General features: G+C 34.5%; 1 protein-coding gene across 1 annotated transcript in view; it reads right to left on the reverse strand.

Moving 5' to 3' along the window:
• LRP1B (LDL receptor related protein 1B) overlaps positions 1 to 14,150 on the reverse strand; it is a 1,553,318-nt gene that overhangs the window by 70,269 nt on the left and 1,468,899 nt on the right. The window contains exons 80-83 of the mRNA XM_084892846.1: positions 13,695 to 13,811; positions 11,260 to 11,433; positions 10,136 to 10,261; positions 2,325 to 2,489 (exon numbers count right to left, since the gene is read on the reverse strand). Of these exons, the coding sequence (XP_084748972.1) occupies positions 2,325 to 2,489; positions 10,136 to 10,261; positions 11,260 to 11,433; positions 13,695 to 13,811 (582 nt within the window). The remainder of the gene's footprint in view (positions 1 to 2,324; positions 2,490 to 10,135; positions 10,262 to 11,259; positions 11,434 to 13,694; positions 13,812 to 14,150) is intronic.

Here is a 14,150-nt window from a genome sequence, read left to right on the forward strand (position 1 = left end):
CATTTATTGGACTTTTATTTTCATATTCAATGAAGGGCACAGGACTACAATTTCTACCACAACAATAGAAAATACTCTATGTATGGACTAACTTTCCTCACACAAAATGAAATATATATAGTTAAGATCCTAGTACCTTTCTTATTTCAATCAACTTGCCAAATATTATTTTTTCAGAAATCAGTTAAGCAGTTAGAATAGCTTAGTTATTAATTAATTATGTGTTAAAAATATTTATAGACATAAAACTATCAAACTTAAAGAAATAGTAATGCTTTTACTTTTAGAATGCAAAACAGAAACAGCTTAATTCTTCTGAACTCCATTGAAAAAAATTTTAATGTGTCTCTTTCAGTTAACATTATGCAAAATACTTCAAAGAATAGCATAAGATAGAAGCAGTGAGAACTCCCAGGTAGCTGGAAATTAACCATGTAGGGGATGTAAAGATCATATGGGTTGATTTTCCATTTGACTAAAGAAATTTGCATTTATGTAGTATAATTAAATGTGCATAGATTGCTCTCATAGTTGCATAATATCTTTTGTACCAAATATTGTGATCTGCAAGTTATATTTTTATTATGCATTGGGGTTAATTTATTCCCATGGGAACATATTTTAAATTTAATAGAAGTCAGTAGAAAATATGTGTCAACATTCACTTGTATGTTTTAGGAACCACTTTGTGTAAACTTAACTATTGTATAAGTTAAAAAGAATCTCAAGTATATCCTAAATTATAGTAATCTGATATTTTCAAAGAAGATTGTATACTACATGCCACAGACTAATTATTTTATTTTATTTTATTTTGTTTTATTTTAATTTTTTGTTAAATCTCACCCAATGAGATTTTTTCCATTGACTTTTGCACAGAGTGGAAGGAAGGGGAAGAGACAGAGTAAGAGAACCATCGATGTGAGTAAGACACTTCGATTGGTTGCCACTCCCCTCCCCTTGCCCTGACTGGGATGGGGGTGAGAATGGAGCCTACAAAAGAGAAATGTGCCCTTGACTGGATTTGAGCCTGCTACCCTTCAGTCCATAGGCTGATACTCCAACTACTAAACCAAACAGGATAGGGCAAGATTAGTTATGATTTCAGATGGGAACTACAATGCTATCAGATGTGCTGATATCATGTGTTTATACTTATTATTATTATTATTATTATTATTATTTTTTTAAAGATTTCAATGAATGTTTTGGTTAGTATGTGAAGTAGAAGTTGTACAATGACTACGCTCCAGCCTAAGGTTTGGTTTGAGTTCTGTATGAAAGTTAAGTTTGCAGTAGAGTTACTGGGGGGATTTGAAATTAGTCTTGGTGTGAAGTTAACATAGGGTTAACATTAAGGTTCTTAAGCAGTCACTTGCTAAGGAACTTCAGCACTATGTCACTTAATGAGTGCATACATGTCATGAACAGTTTTTAAAAGAGGTACTTGCAAGTTATGTTTGCCATCATGCTGCCCCAGTGAATGGCATTATATTATAACTTGAAGCCCGTTGCAGGGAGATTCCTGCAAGAATAGGGCTTCCTGTGGCTGTCCCCACCACCCCACCTGCTTCTACCCCTTCTCCACCACCCTGCCTGCTTCCCTCTCATCTCAGCCACCCCACTTGCATCTCCACAGCTTCCCTCCCTTCTGCAGTGCCTGATTTCCTTCTATGCTAATTTCAGCCTTCACCTTGTGCCTGGATATGCAAATGAACCTCCATCTTGGTTGGGTTAATTTGCATAGTTGCTCCTGATTGGTTTGTGGGCATGGTGGTGGCACGGTCAATTTGCATGTTTCTCTTTCATTAGTCTAGATGATATTTTAAAGGGAGTTATCAGCATTCCATACACTATGTTTAGCAAAGTATTCTTCCAAGTATTGAAACATATTTGAACTAATATATTTAATTTAAAATGAACCTAATTTTCAGTATCAAATAATTGTTAGCATTAGGCAAACTGTTCAATTAAAAAAAAACCCCACAGATCTTTGAGTCAAACATAGAAGGCTTATAAAACTGGTTTCACTTCATCATTATAAGCCTGAGTCAGAATCTGTAACCACTGCACTCTGACACTTGGCACACTCAACACCTGATCATCTCATTGCTATTATTAAGTTAGATGCCTTGAATCTTTAAATACTAAATTTAGAACAAATGTTATTGATTATGTCAAATTACTTATTCAATTTAATTTGTGTTAATGTATTATTTATTAAGGTAACAGAAACTATATTTGTAATATTCTTTTCTTTTTCTTTTTCATGTATATAGAACATTGAAAGTGATTTGAATACACAATGAAACACAAATATTTACCCAGAGTGGATGGTATACAAGTCCCTCCATTTTGACAGTAGTTGCTACAGTGGTTTACTTCACATCTGTCTCCAGAATAACTAGGCCAGCAGTGACACCTCAAATCACCCTTCTCATTTAAAATGCATCTTCCTCCATTTTCACAAGTCAATTTGCATGAATCATCTGGTTATAAAAAGAAATGTATGAATTAGGAAGCCATTTAGTGGATAGTAGAGTGAACATATTTTTAGAAAATAAAAAAAATAAATACTAGGATTTGCTTTTATTAAAAATTCCAAAACTCCTAATATAAAAAGAGAAATAAAATTATGCAAAAACAGAGAAATAAATTTCAACCCTTAATGAATGGTGAATACAAATGTTGAATTAAATTGTTTTTCTATATGCTTAAAACATTGTTAGACATTTCTTATAGTTGTTAAAACACTAAATAATAAAACCAACTGAAACTTTCTAAAAATAAAATATCTTCCAACCAATAAGTATTTTTTATAATATGAGCATCATAGCCCATTTTTTAGAAGTGTGTAATTTCAAACCAAGCTGAAATAACTAAACTGTATACAAATATATATCTTTACATATAGGATAAATGTATTATATTGTATATATATATATATATATATATATATATATATAATAAGCATTACATATATATACACAATTTATAATATAGGGGCATTTTTAAATAAAAATATATTCTTTGATGTACATCTTTATTAACACTATATAATAAATATTGTTAATAACTATTGTTAATAAGCATTTCATTATAGAATATGCTTTCTATTAAATTCATGCCTGTTTTATAGTAAGACTAGAGGCCTGGTGCATGAATTCATGTACTGCTGGGGTCCCTTGGCCTGGCCTGAGCCCTCTTGCAATCTGCTACCCCTCAGGGGATGTTGGACTGTCAGTTTCAGTCTGATCCCTGCAGGCCAGGTCAAGGGATCCCTACGGTGCAAGAATCTGTGCACTGGGACTCTAGTATGCATATAAGATCTTTGGTTAATCTCTTCCTGTCCCCCCCCCCCCCCCCCTCCTTCTGATATACATCAGTCTGTTTCATGTTTCCTTGCCTGTGTATTTAGCATCTGCCCCCTGGTGGTCAGTGCACATCATGTCATAGCTACCGGCAGAATGGTTGACTGGTTGAATGGTTGTTTAGGCTTTTATATTTATAGATAAGATCAAATCAAATTAGCCTATATTTCTTAGTTAAGATACTGAGGACTGTACACAGCAGAAGCTTGAATGTATATCACTGTAATGATCACAAGAACATCTTAAAGATCCTCAGTGACTTGAAATGACATAATAATTCAAGTATCATATTCCACTGTCATAAATAGAACCTATGTATCAGCAGAGCTAGGCAATTTTGAGATCCGCCTAATTGTAAGGGAAAGTTTCCAATGCTTTGCTATGTAGGTAGGCTTGCTACAGTTTGCATTTTTAATATGAAGGGCTGCCTCATGAAGCACTTCCTATGCATGGCATAAAGAAAATAACTGTTAATATAAAGATACCTGTGTTTAGGTCCTAGCTCTGCCACTCAGGAGACATACAAGTTAACCTATCTGATCCTGATTTACTTGAAAATGGTCTTATTGACAAGTGTACCTCTTAACTCATGGATTTATTATATATATTAAATTAGATAAAATTGAAAGAAAAGGTTAAATAATAAAACTCTCTAAATATTAAGTATATAAATATATGCCGTATGCACATAAACCTGAAAAAGAATCTGATTTCCAGCCCATATCTATCATATCTAGGATAATAAAAAAGTGAAGATCTGAGATCTGGATCTGAAAGATGTTTTTGTTTAATTTCAATGGGAAACTAAGGCACTTATTGGGTAAATCACTGTGTCCTATCAGCATTATTTACTGAGTGCCATTAAGGTGCCCTAGGAATTCAGCTCACACAGAATAGCATCTGTGACTGCCAGAGGTGAACACTGGAAGTACCAAATGGAAGTCACTGTGACTGAACCTGGATTAGAGTGTGAAGGAAGGAACTGGAAGAAAACATGGAGATTGAGGAGACAAGCAGTGTCACAGGAGGTCCCTGGATTTTGGACTTTGTCCCCAAAGCAGTGTTGAGTCTTTGAAGAGCCTAAAACATGTGAGGATGAGGATAACTATACCCTGCTGGGGTTAAACTGAAAGCAGTGCTACTATTGGGACTCTGTTTAAATTATGCTACATACCATGATGGCCCCAAATACGGTAATGTGGGACCGATAAAGGGGGATACAATAAAAGTAACTGGAAGATAAAAATCACATTGGTGCTGTATAAAGAGGACAAGGAAAGATTAAGGATAGTTTTTCAGCTTCTGACTCCAGGAAAACAGGAATTGAAGTGGTGATTTAGTTTCAGACATAGAATTGGAAAAAACACACAAAAAAACAAACAAAAAAAAAACTATGTAAATGCAAGTGGCAATCTCCAGCAAAGAGTAAAATCAAAAGGTCAGATTCTTAAGAAAAATCTAGAGTACAAAGATGCTTGCTTCATTTAAAATTTACCAAAATATTTCCAACTCATCCAGCATGAAATATCCTAATTGAATTTGTGAATATTTAAGTTTTCATTATCACAATTAGGATTATGGGAGGGCTTATTTTCACCTGTAGATATTCCATGTAAACCACATAGGTATTCAAAATCTCTAAATATTAAGGCATGTACATTTCTTTAATGCATTTTTTAGGTACATTTTTTAAAGGTACAAAAACCGAACACTGCTTTAGGAAATGTAAGTGGAGTTACATTCTTTCAAAACCTAATTGCAATCATTTTATAATGAAAAAGGCTGCTTTTGTCCATAACTAAATCACCCTCAGAAACCAAGCTCCAGTAATTGTAATCAACTATAGGAAAGAGCTGGTGCATACTTTCCCAATAAAGAGTAACATTAGAATTTCAAATTTCGTACATGAAGATGAAAAGTATTCGGCATGCTCACCATTTAAAATAGCAGCTCGAGAAAGATAAATATTTGTGAAGAGCTGGAAAATTTGGCAATATCAAATGTTAATGTCAGAAAAAAAATAATTGACATTTATTTATACCAATCAATAATTCTGAAATACACTTATGTATATTCCTAACTGAAGTGATCAGATCTGTTGTTTTTTTTTAACATTCTGATTATGTGAAATACTACATTTTACTTTAAGACACAAAGTGAACTTTGAGAAGGTTTCTGTGATCATGCCTTTTAAGCAGGATTGAGACAGTAAAGTTGAAATTTCTTAAAATATTTTTTTTCTTATTTGAGTAAGTCAGTATTTAGACAAATATGCTTCCTCATTTAAAACATAAACCTATACAACTTGTTTCATTTTCTTCCCTGCATAATGACAGATTTATCTTAGAGTACAATGTGTCTATTTTTTGCAAGGCATTGTGCTAGTACCTTATGTATGTTATTGATCGTATTTCCAATGACTCTGGACATGATATGAAGGCACTGGGGAATATTGTGTGATGGGTTAGAGTGTGAAATGCCTAGGTTCTGCCCAGGCACCATCATTATTAAGTAACTAGAGGCCAGATGCACAAATTGGTGCCTGGGTGGGGTTTGGCCGGCCACAAGGAGAGGACACCAGAGATTGGCCAGATGGCCTGGCTCCTTATCAGGGTGGGGGTGAGGGTGTGATTGGGGGTGGGTCTGTGGGCAGTTGGCTGGCCAGCTTGCCTTTCATTGGGGGGTGGGGAAGTGGGAGCAATTGGGGGCGGGGACCTGCTAGGGGGAGAGTTGAACTCCTGGTAGAACTCCTAGTTGAGGGGACAATTTGCATAGTAGGCTTTTATTATAGAGTATGTTAGACATTTTATTGATCCTCTCCATGCTACAATGTTCTTATCGGCAAAAATAGGAGTATTAACAGCATAGTGTCATTGGGATTTTGTGATTATTAAATGAAATTATACTGTATACCGTATTTTCAGGCGTATAAGACGACCCCCTAATTTTACAGTTAAAACATAGATTTAGGCCTATATTCACTGTATAAGACTACCCCCCCCTTCCGAGGCAACACCAGTTCTTTTTTTAATAGACCACCTCTCTGACTCTGGCCAATCTGAGCAGGCTTTTTTTTCGTTTCAAAGGTCGTCTTATACGCCGGAAAATACGATATATAAAAGTATAAGCCAGTGGTCAGCAAACTCATTAGTCAACAGAGCCAAATATCAACAGTACAACCATTGAAATTTCTTTTGAGAGTTGAAAACTGACTTCTGCACATGGGTCATTAAGTTTCAATCGCACTGTATATGTGTGCTGCACATGATATTTTGTGGAAGAGCCACACTCAAGGGGCCAAAGAGCTGCATGTGGCTTGTGAGCCGCAGTTTGCCGTCCACTGGTCTAAGCAATTGTTATGACTGGACTACCGACTGGTAGCTATGATGCTCACTAACCACCAGGGGGCAGATGCTCAATGCAGGAGCTGACCCATGGTGGTCAGTGTGAACCCCCACAGCCAACCTCCTGCAGTCCCTCCCCACAGCCAGCTGGCCATGATCGTTCCTGATTGGCTCCAATCACCAACCCCACCCATGCATGAATTTGTGCACCAGGCCTCTAGTATACATATAACATACTTAAAATATGCTTTGCTTATAAGTCTTCAACATTTTTATTTATTATTACTCATAGTAGTAGTAGTAGTAGTAATAGCATTCATTGTTAGTCCAATTTTACACAGAAGAAAATGAGACTGGGGGAGAACAGGGTCACACAGGCTAAGTGACGGGTAGATCTTTGCCTAATCCAAAGCTCCCCATCAGCCCTGCCCCAGGCCACATTCTTCCTGTGTTTTGGAATCTGGATTATTGAATAAATAATCTTTACTAATCACAGGGAAAACAAGGGGGGTGGTATGTAGAAAAGATAGCAATGTCTAGTTATAAACAAAAAACAACAAAGATTGTCTACAACTTGATCATTAAAAAAGCACATAACATATGCATATGTGTATAACCCCTTTACTCAGACAACAGTGTGGTGAAGGTCTGGTTGGGGGAGTGCACATGTGGGGTAAAGGGGTCAGTGAGAAAAAACAAACAAACAAACAAACAAAAACAACAACAACAAAATCGGGACACTTGTAATCTCTCCAAGAATAAAAATAAATAAAAATTATAAATATGTCTTTAAAAAGCACACAACAGCTGAGCCAACAAAAAAGTCACTTTGATAGCATCAGTAGTTTATTCATATGCATAGAATCCTATTCTCTCTCCCAAGGGTCTCTCTGACCCAAACAATAGTATAAGTAGATATGATAGATAGGAGGCACCTATGAGAACACTAGCTACGAGTGTGTGTGGAAATGACAAAAATGTGATACATCTTCTACAAGAAAGAATTTGATGACATTTTATTTTTCTTAAGGGTAATACAAAAGACATGCATTTTATTTTGAATGAAGTTTTCCTTCTCACAATCTGCTGCATTATTTTACATGCTCTTCACTCCCCATGTTGGTTAAAACTTCCATTTTAAAAATAGTTCAGCCCAACTGGCATGGCTCAGTGGTTGAGCATGGATCTATGAACCTGAAGGTCATGGTCTGATTCCCAGTCAGGGCACATGCCTGAGTTGCGGGCTTGATCCCCAGTGTGGGGTGTTCAGGAGGCAGCTGATCAATGATTCACTCTCATTACCGGTGTTCCTATGTCTCTATCTCCCTCTCCCTTACTCTCTGAAATCTATAAAAAAAAATATCTATTTAAAATATTTCAATTATATTTGACATTCAGTATTATTTTATATTAGTTTCAGGTACAAATAAAATAGAAACAAGCTCATAGATACAGAGAACAAATGGATGAATGCCAGATGGGAGGGAGGTTGGGGAGCTGGGTTAAAAACGGGGAGGGACTGAGAAGTACAGATTGGTAGTTACAGAAGAGTCACAGGAACGTAAAGTACAGCAGAGGGAATAGAGTCAATAATTTTGTAATAATTATGCATGGTGACATTTGGGTACTAAAATGATTGGGATGATCACTTTGTAAATCGTTGACATTTAAGAAAATCTGTTTTGGAGAAGGTAAGCAAAACATGTGGCCATATGCAGTGGAGCTATACGACCATGTCAGAGCAGCAGGTGAAATGTGGCCCTGGTAGTGGTTGAAAATGTTCATTTAATTCTCTTATTCTACCATCACAATGAGCTCACAGCCACTCTGGTTGGGAGGATGCCAGTGAAAGCATCTCTTTTCCAGGACTGGCCCTAACAGGCCCATCCAAAACACCAATCATGACTCACATTTAACTGTTAAGAACTCCCAACCTTGCTATCCCAACACCACTTCACACATCCTACACACCAACTGAAATTAAAGACTCATCATTTTCTTTGCATGCCACAATTTTATGCCTTTTCAAGTAAATATTTTCTGTTTCAATGTTCTGTTCCCTCATTTCCCCTTAATCTAAATCCAATTGGTCTTTAAAGACCTTGTTCTACGGTTATATTATATAGAAAATTAGAGGCCCAGTGCATGAAATTTGCGCAAGAGTAGGCCTTCCTTTCCCCCACTGCTGGCACCAGCTTCCCTCTGGCACCGGGACCCGGGCTTCTCTCCAGCCACTGGCAGACACCCATGCCCCAGGCTTCCCTTGCAGCCTCTGATTCCTCTGGAAGGACTTCCTATCTAATTAGCATATTATGCTTTTATTATTATAGATATTATAATTAATTCTCTAATTGGATAATCATCTGAATCCTCATAGAAATTTTAGCTCTTTCACTTCTGTGGTTTATATTACTATCCATATAAATATTTATTGATTGCCATTTATGCCATTCCTCATTTCACCTTTGTAACTTTTTCAACTTTGTCTAGCTAATGCTTAAGGAATACAACTATCTTACAAATGTTATTATAGTTTTAGATACTTAGTGTCTTGAAAAGGCAACAGTCTTCAGACTGTATGTAATCTCAGCAAAGAACAATGAGAAATGACGTGGGAGTGAAGATGCTAACTGAGGGTATCTTTCTGAGAGGGGTTCATTCTAACAGAGGGGGATACAGCAGGTGGAGACCTTGCTTTGTAAAGACCCCAAGTGTGTACTCACTCTAAAATGTTTGCTTTGATCCTCAAGGGAATTTGGAGCATATGTTTTTGTCTGTGACATAAAATTTACTGCTGATTTTCTTTTTTTCTTAATAGTAATTTTATTCTTCAATATGGCTAATTCTTAAATATAAGGGAGCACACCATGTGTGTTTTTTAAATGTTTTGCTCTTTAATACTTACCAGCATTTGAAATTATGTTTCAATTTATTTTAATGTTTGTTTCAACCTCTAGCTTCTAAATTATTAACTTCATGAATACAGATATCTTGAAGGTTTTGTTTCTGAATCAATTGTTTGTTTCCAAATTAGAGTTATGCTTTGCTTATAACTCTCAAAACATTTCTTAATGGTAGTGGTAATATTTACTGTTAATCAAATTTTACGCAGAGGAAACTCTGACTCTTTATAAATTAATCACCAGTGTAAAAAATATATTTTGATCTGTGTGTGACTTCAAAGTTCTTAACCTACTCTTAAATGCATAGTAAGTGCTCAATGCAGCTTTGTGAATAAATGTAGAATGAATGAATAGAAAGTTATCATCAGAAGAACAGTTTATTGAGGTATTCAAAAAGCATAGCTATTAAGGTAAGTACATTGATGACTGAGCAGTTAGTTCTGCTCAGTGTCAATAGTTGTAAAAATGTATCATACAGATGAATTCATTATTTACCAACATAATGAAGTTTACCTACCTAACAGGCTGTCATCATTGCAGGTGCCATTAATCAAATATTTTCCTTCTGGGCACACACAGGTAGCCCCAGAAGGATTCAGCAAACAGAGAAATTCACATGTTAAATCCAAGCAAGGATTGGGTACTGGATAAAAGAAAACAAAGAAATGCAAAAGTATAAGTACAATAGATTTCAAGAACATGAAATTCAATAAGGTGAAATGATGAAATTAGCAACCCTGATAAGAAATCACATCAACTTTCTGCTGGAATTATCTCATTTCAGTCTTACAGGTCACCTTAATAGTGGGACAGATTTTACGAACCTTGGAACCATATATGTCAGATGACTGGTAAAGAGCAGCAAAACTTGAGATAGAATTTAGGGACTATATGTCGTTTTTAATTGTTTCCATCACTGATTTGGATAAATATTGTTGTTACCTTTCCAGATCATTGTACCAATGAGATTAAAACCTTTTCTATTTGCCTTAAAGATTAATTATAAATAAATTTCAAACATCCTCTTGAAGCATGAACTCATTCATAGAGATGAGTCATCGGAATTTCAGGCACATTTTTACTCTGGTTGTCAATATTTTTGATAGCTGTGTTCAAAATATACCTTTCAAGATAACAACATCCATTATTTTCCAATTCCCTTCTGGGAGGGAAAGTAACAGTAAAAGTCATGAACAATCAGAGAAAACAACCTTTGAGAGAAAGCTCTCCTCAGATACATCTAAGGATGGCATGTTAGAGATATAATTGTCACTTGGATATCACTAAGAAAAAGTCAAACTGACTAATGATGAAATTCCTTACTACAGAATCACAAGATTTTATTAAGAATTTTATTTAAAAAATGAATGAGACATTAAAAAAAACAATGTCAAATTGAATAACAAGAAAGCACAGCATATACTGACATTTTCCTATTTGCTATGGACACATGAAAATTTTTGTATTATTTGTATCTTGATTTTCGTAATTTAAAGTCTAGTGATATAAAAATTAAAGTTACTTAAGTTACTGGGGTTAAGACATTGAAATAGTTAAGCCAGTTTAAAAAATAATTTCTTTTGAGAGTCATAAGAAAGAAAATCCACCAATATAGACAATTGTATAAAGTATTATACTTACAGTCTAGTTGTTTATAGCGATGAGATATTAAAACACCTTTTGTTTTACCAACATCTAAAGCTAGGTACTCTACTGAACCACGGCCAAATTTTTGTACTCGAAATACACCATTTTTAGGTCCTGCTCCATATATATAATCTTCAAAGACATCAATCCTATGTGGATGTAGCAAGCCTAGAATTTTTAAAAGGCACAGCTATGAAAGTTGCAATGTTAATTCTCAGACTTAAGAAAACTAAGAATATCCAAAATCTTATAGAAAACCATATTACTCTTGTTTAGAAAAACTCTTTCCAAACTAGAATATTTTAAACATTATCTGTAAGGTTATTAGAATTAATTTATTTGCCTTAGGGAAATGTGCAATATTAAACATGTCACTCAGAACATAACAACATTTCATTATCACATTTATCATTATCACCACCACAAAGCTTTGATTAGGGCTTATAGATTCTTCAGATACATTGTCGTTTTCCCTGCCTTACAATTTGCTGTAAAAAAAAAAAAAAAAAAAAAAAAAAAAAAAAAAAAAAAAAAAAAAAAAAAAAAGGTTGTATAGGCCAGTGTTATCTTTTGCAAAAAAACAGCCAGTACATACAATTTTCAAATTGTGTTCTGGATCAAATTAATGATCAAAATAGATTAGCTGAATTACAAATTTATCAAGCATTCTGAGTTGATTCTTACCATTTGCAACAGCATGGCTGGAACTGGAGAGCATTATGCTAAGTGAAATAAGCCAGTCAAAGAAAGATAATATAACATGATCTCACTCATTTATGGAATATAATGAACAACATAAACTGATGAACAAAAACAGATCCAGAGACAGAGAAGCATCAATCAGATGCTCAAATCTTAGAGGGAAGGTAGGGGAGGGTGGGGATAAGGGGTAGAGGTCAACCAGAGGACTTGTATGTATGCATAGAAGCCTACCCAATGGGCACAGACACCAGGGGGTGAGGGCATGAGTGAGGGGGTGGGAAGGTATGAGGGGATAAGGACACATATGTAATACTTTAATCAATAAAGAAAAAAAATATAAAATAAAATTTTAAAAAATAAAGAGTAAAATAAAACATTTGGCTTTACTATTATCTGTATTAGAAACAAAATACACACACACACACACACACACACACAAATAAACAAGCAAAAGCAAACAAACTGGCAAATGGTAATTGCACACTTGACTTGTTTGGCTAAAAATAATAGAGCTAATCATTTTTCTCAGGTTAAGAAATGACTTATTTGATTGCAAAAAGAATAATTAATCAAACATTTGGTGCTGAAATTTAAAGCAAATAAAGTAGGTTTACAGTTATTTGTATGAAAAAATAATACAATAATTAACAAATAGTAAAAGAATAAACTATGTTTTGTGTATTCATAACTATAAATTTACTTTTGCCCACCCTGTATTTCACCCATTATTTAGAGTTTGTAGAACCTAACATATGTTTTAAACATGTATTTTTTCAATGTTCTTTGAAATACTAAAATACACACTTAAGCTAAAACATTTCTTATTTCAGAAATGTAGAATTATATTTGTCCAACCATGGCCACCATACTAAAACACATACTTAGGCAAAGGCACTATAAAAATTCAATTTAATTATTTTTTCTTTAAACATCTCAGCTTTTTTTTTTTTTTTTTTTTTTTTTTTTTTTTTTTTTTTTTTTGGAGCAAAACTGTGCTCATTAAATAAAACATGTGCATATAAAAATGTCAAGTGCATATTATGAACAATCATCTGTGGTAAGTAAATGAGGAGGTTGTGGTAGAAAAAATAAAAAGTAAATAAATCAGATTCTCAGAAAGAGGCGAAGCTGCCAGGCACAGGAATCAGAAAGTGAGAGAGAGAGAGAAATAGGAGCCAGGCAAAGGGGTGGAGACAAAAAGGGTGCCACACAGGAAGTGCACAAATAGATACTGAGGTCATTGAAGGTGGAGGTGGGTTGTAATTTTTACACATTACCTTTGCCTTGCATAAAAGTCTATCTATAAATTACATATAATAATAATAATAATAATAATAATAATAATTTTATCATATTTTGTTACATGCAGCAACTTCTTTTCTGCTTGTTATCATTGCAATTTGAAATAAAAATGAGTTTTCACAGATGCTAGTCTTTACTTGAAATGTTCCACTTAGAATGTGATATCCTCTGAAACAACTAAATTATTATTTTCTGAATCTAGGTAGTTATGGACCATTTTTGTCCTAGAGTTGAGAAGTTTTGGTGGTTTGGCATCTTTGTTATTCTAGTAAGAATGAAAATTATAATCAATAGCAAGAGCTACAAGTTGAAAGGAGAAAGAGTTTTAGGAAATGAAAAATATAAATCTTTCATACCTATATTTACATACAATTATTTAATTCTCTCAAAATAATTAAAAGAAGAAATGAAAGCTCTTCACAAACCTTGTCTGCTGCTGACAGAGACCACGGAGTCCGAGCCGTCATACAGAACACTGCCAATGAGGGAGAGCTCCAGGTCAGCCCAGTATATCCGCTCACTGAAGTGATCCACAGCCAGCCCTGCAAAGTCAACACACACAGAGAAATAACAGATAATTTTATATTATTTAAATTACGTTTTTGTTTTTTAAGGTATAATTATTATTAATGTTTCTCTTCAAGCATCACAGAAATTACATAGTTTATATTACTGTACATGTGCATAAATTACATGGAATTTATTTAATAAGCTGGAGCAAAAATCTTATTTCACATAGGAAAAGCTACCCTAAGTACCCTTCCTGATTTGTTAGGGCTAATTTTAAAAAATATTTTTATTGACTTCAGAGAGAAAGGTAGAGGGAGAGAGAGATAGAAACATCAATGATGAGAGAAAATCATTGATTGGCTGCTTCCTGC

This window comes from Pipistrellus hanaki (genome assembly GCF_964339955.1).
Source record: "Pipistrellus hanaki genome assembly, chromosome: 8".
NCBI lineage: Eukaryota > Metazoa > Chordata > Mammalia > Chiroptera > Vespertilionidae > Pipistrellus > Pipistrellus hanaki.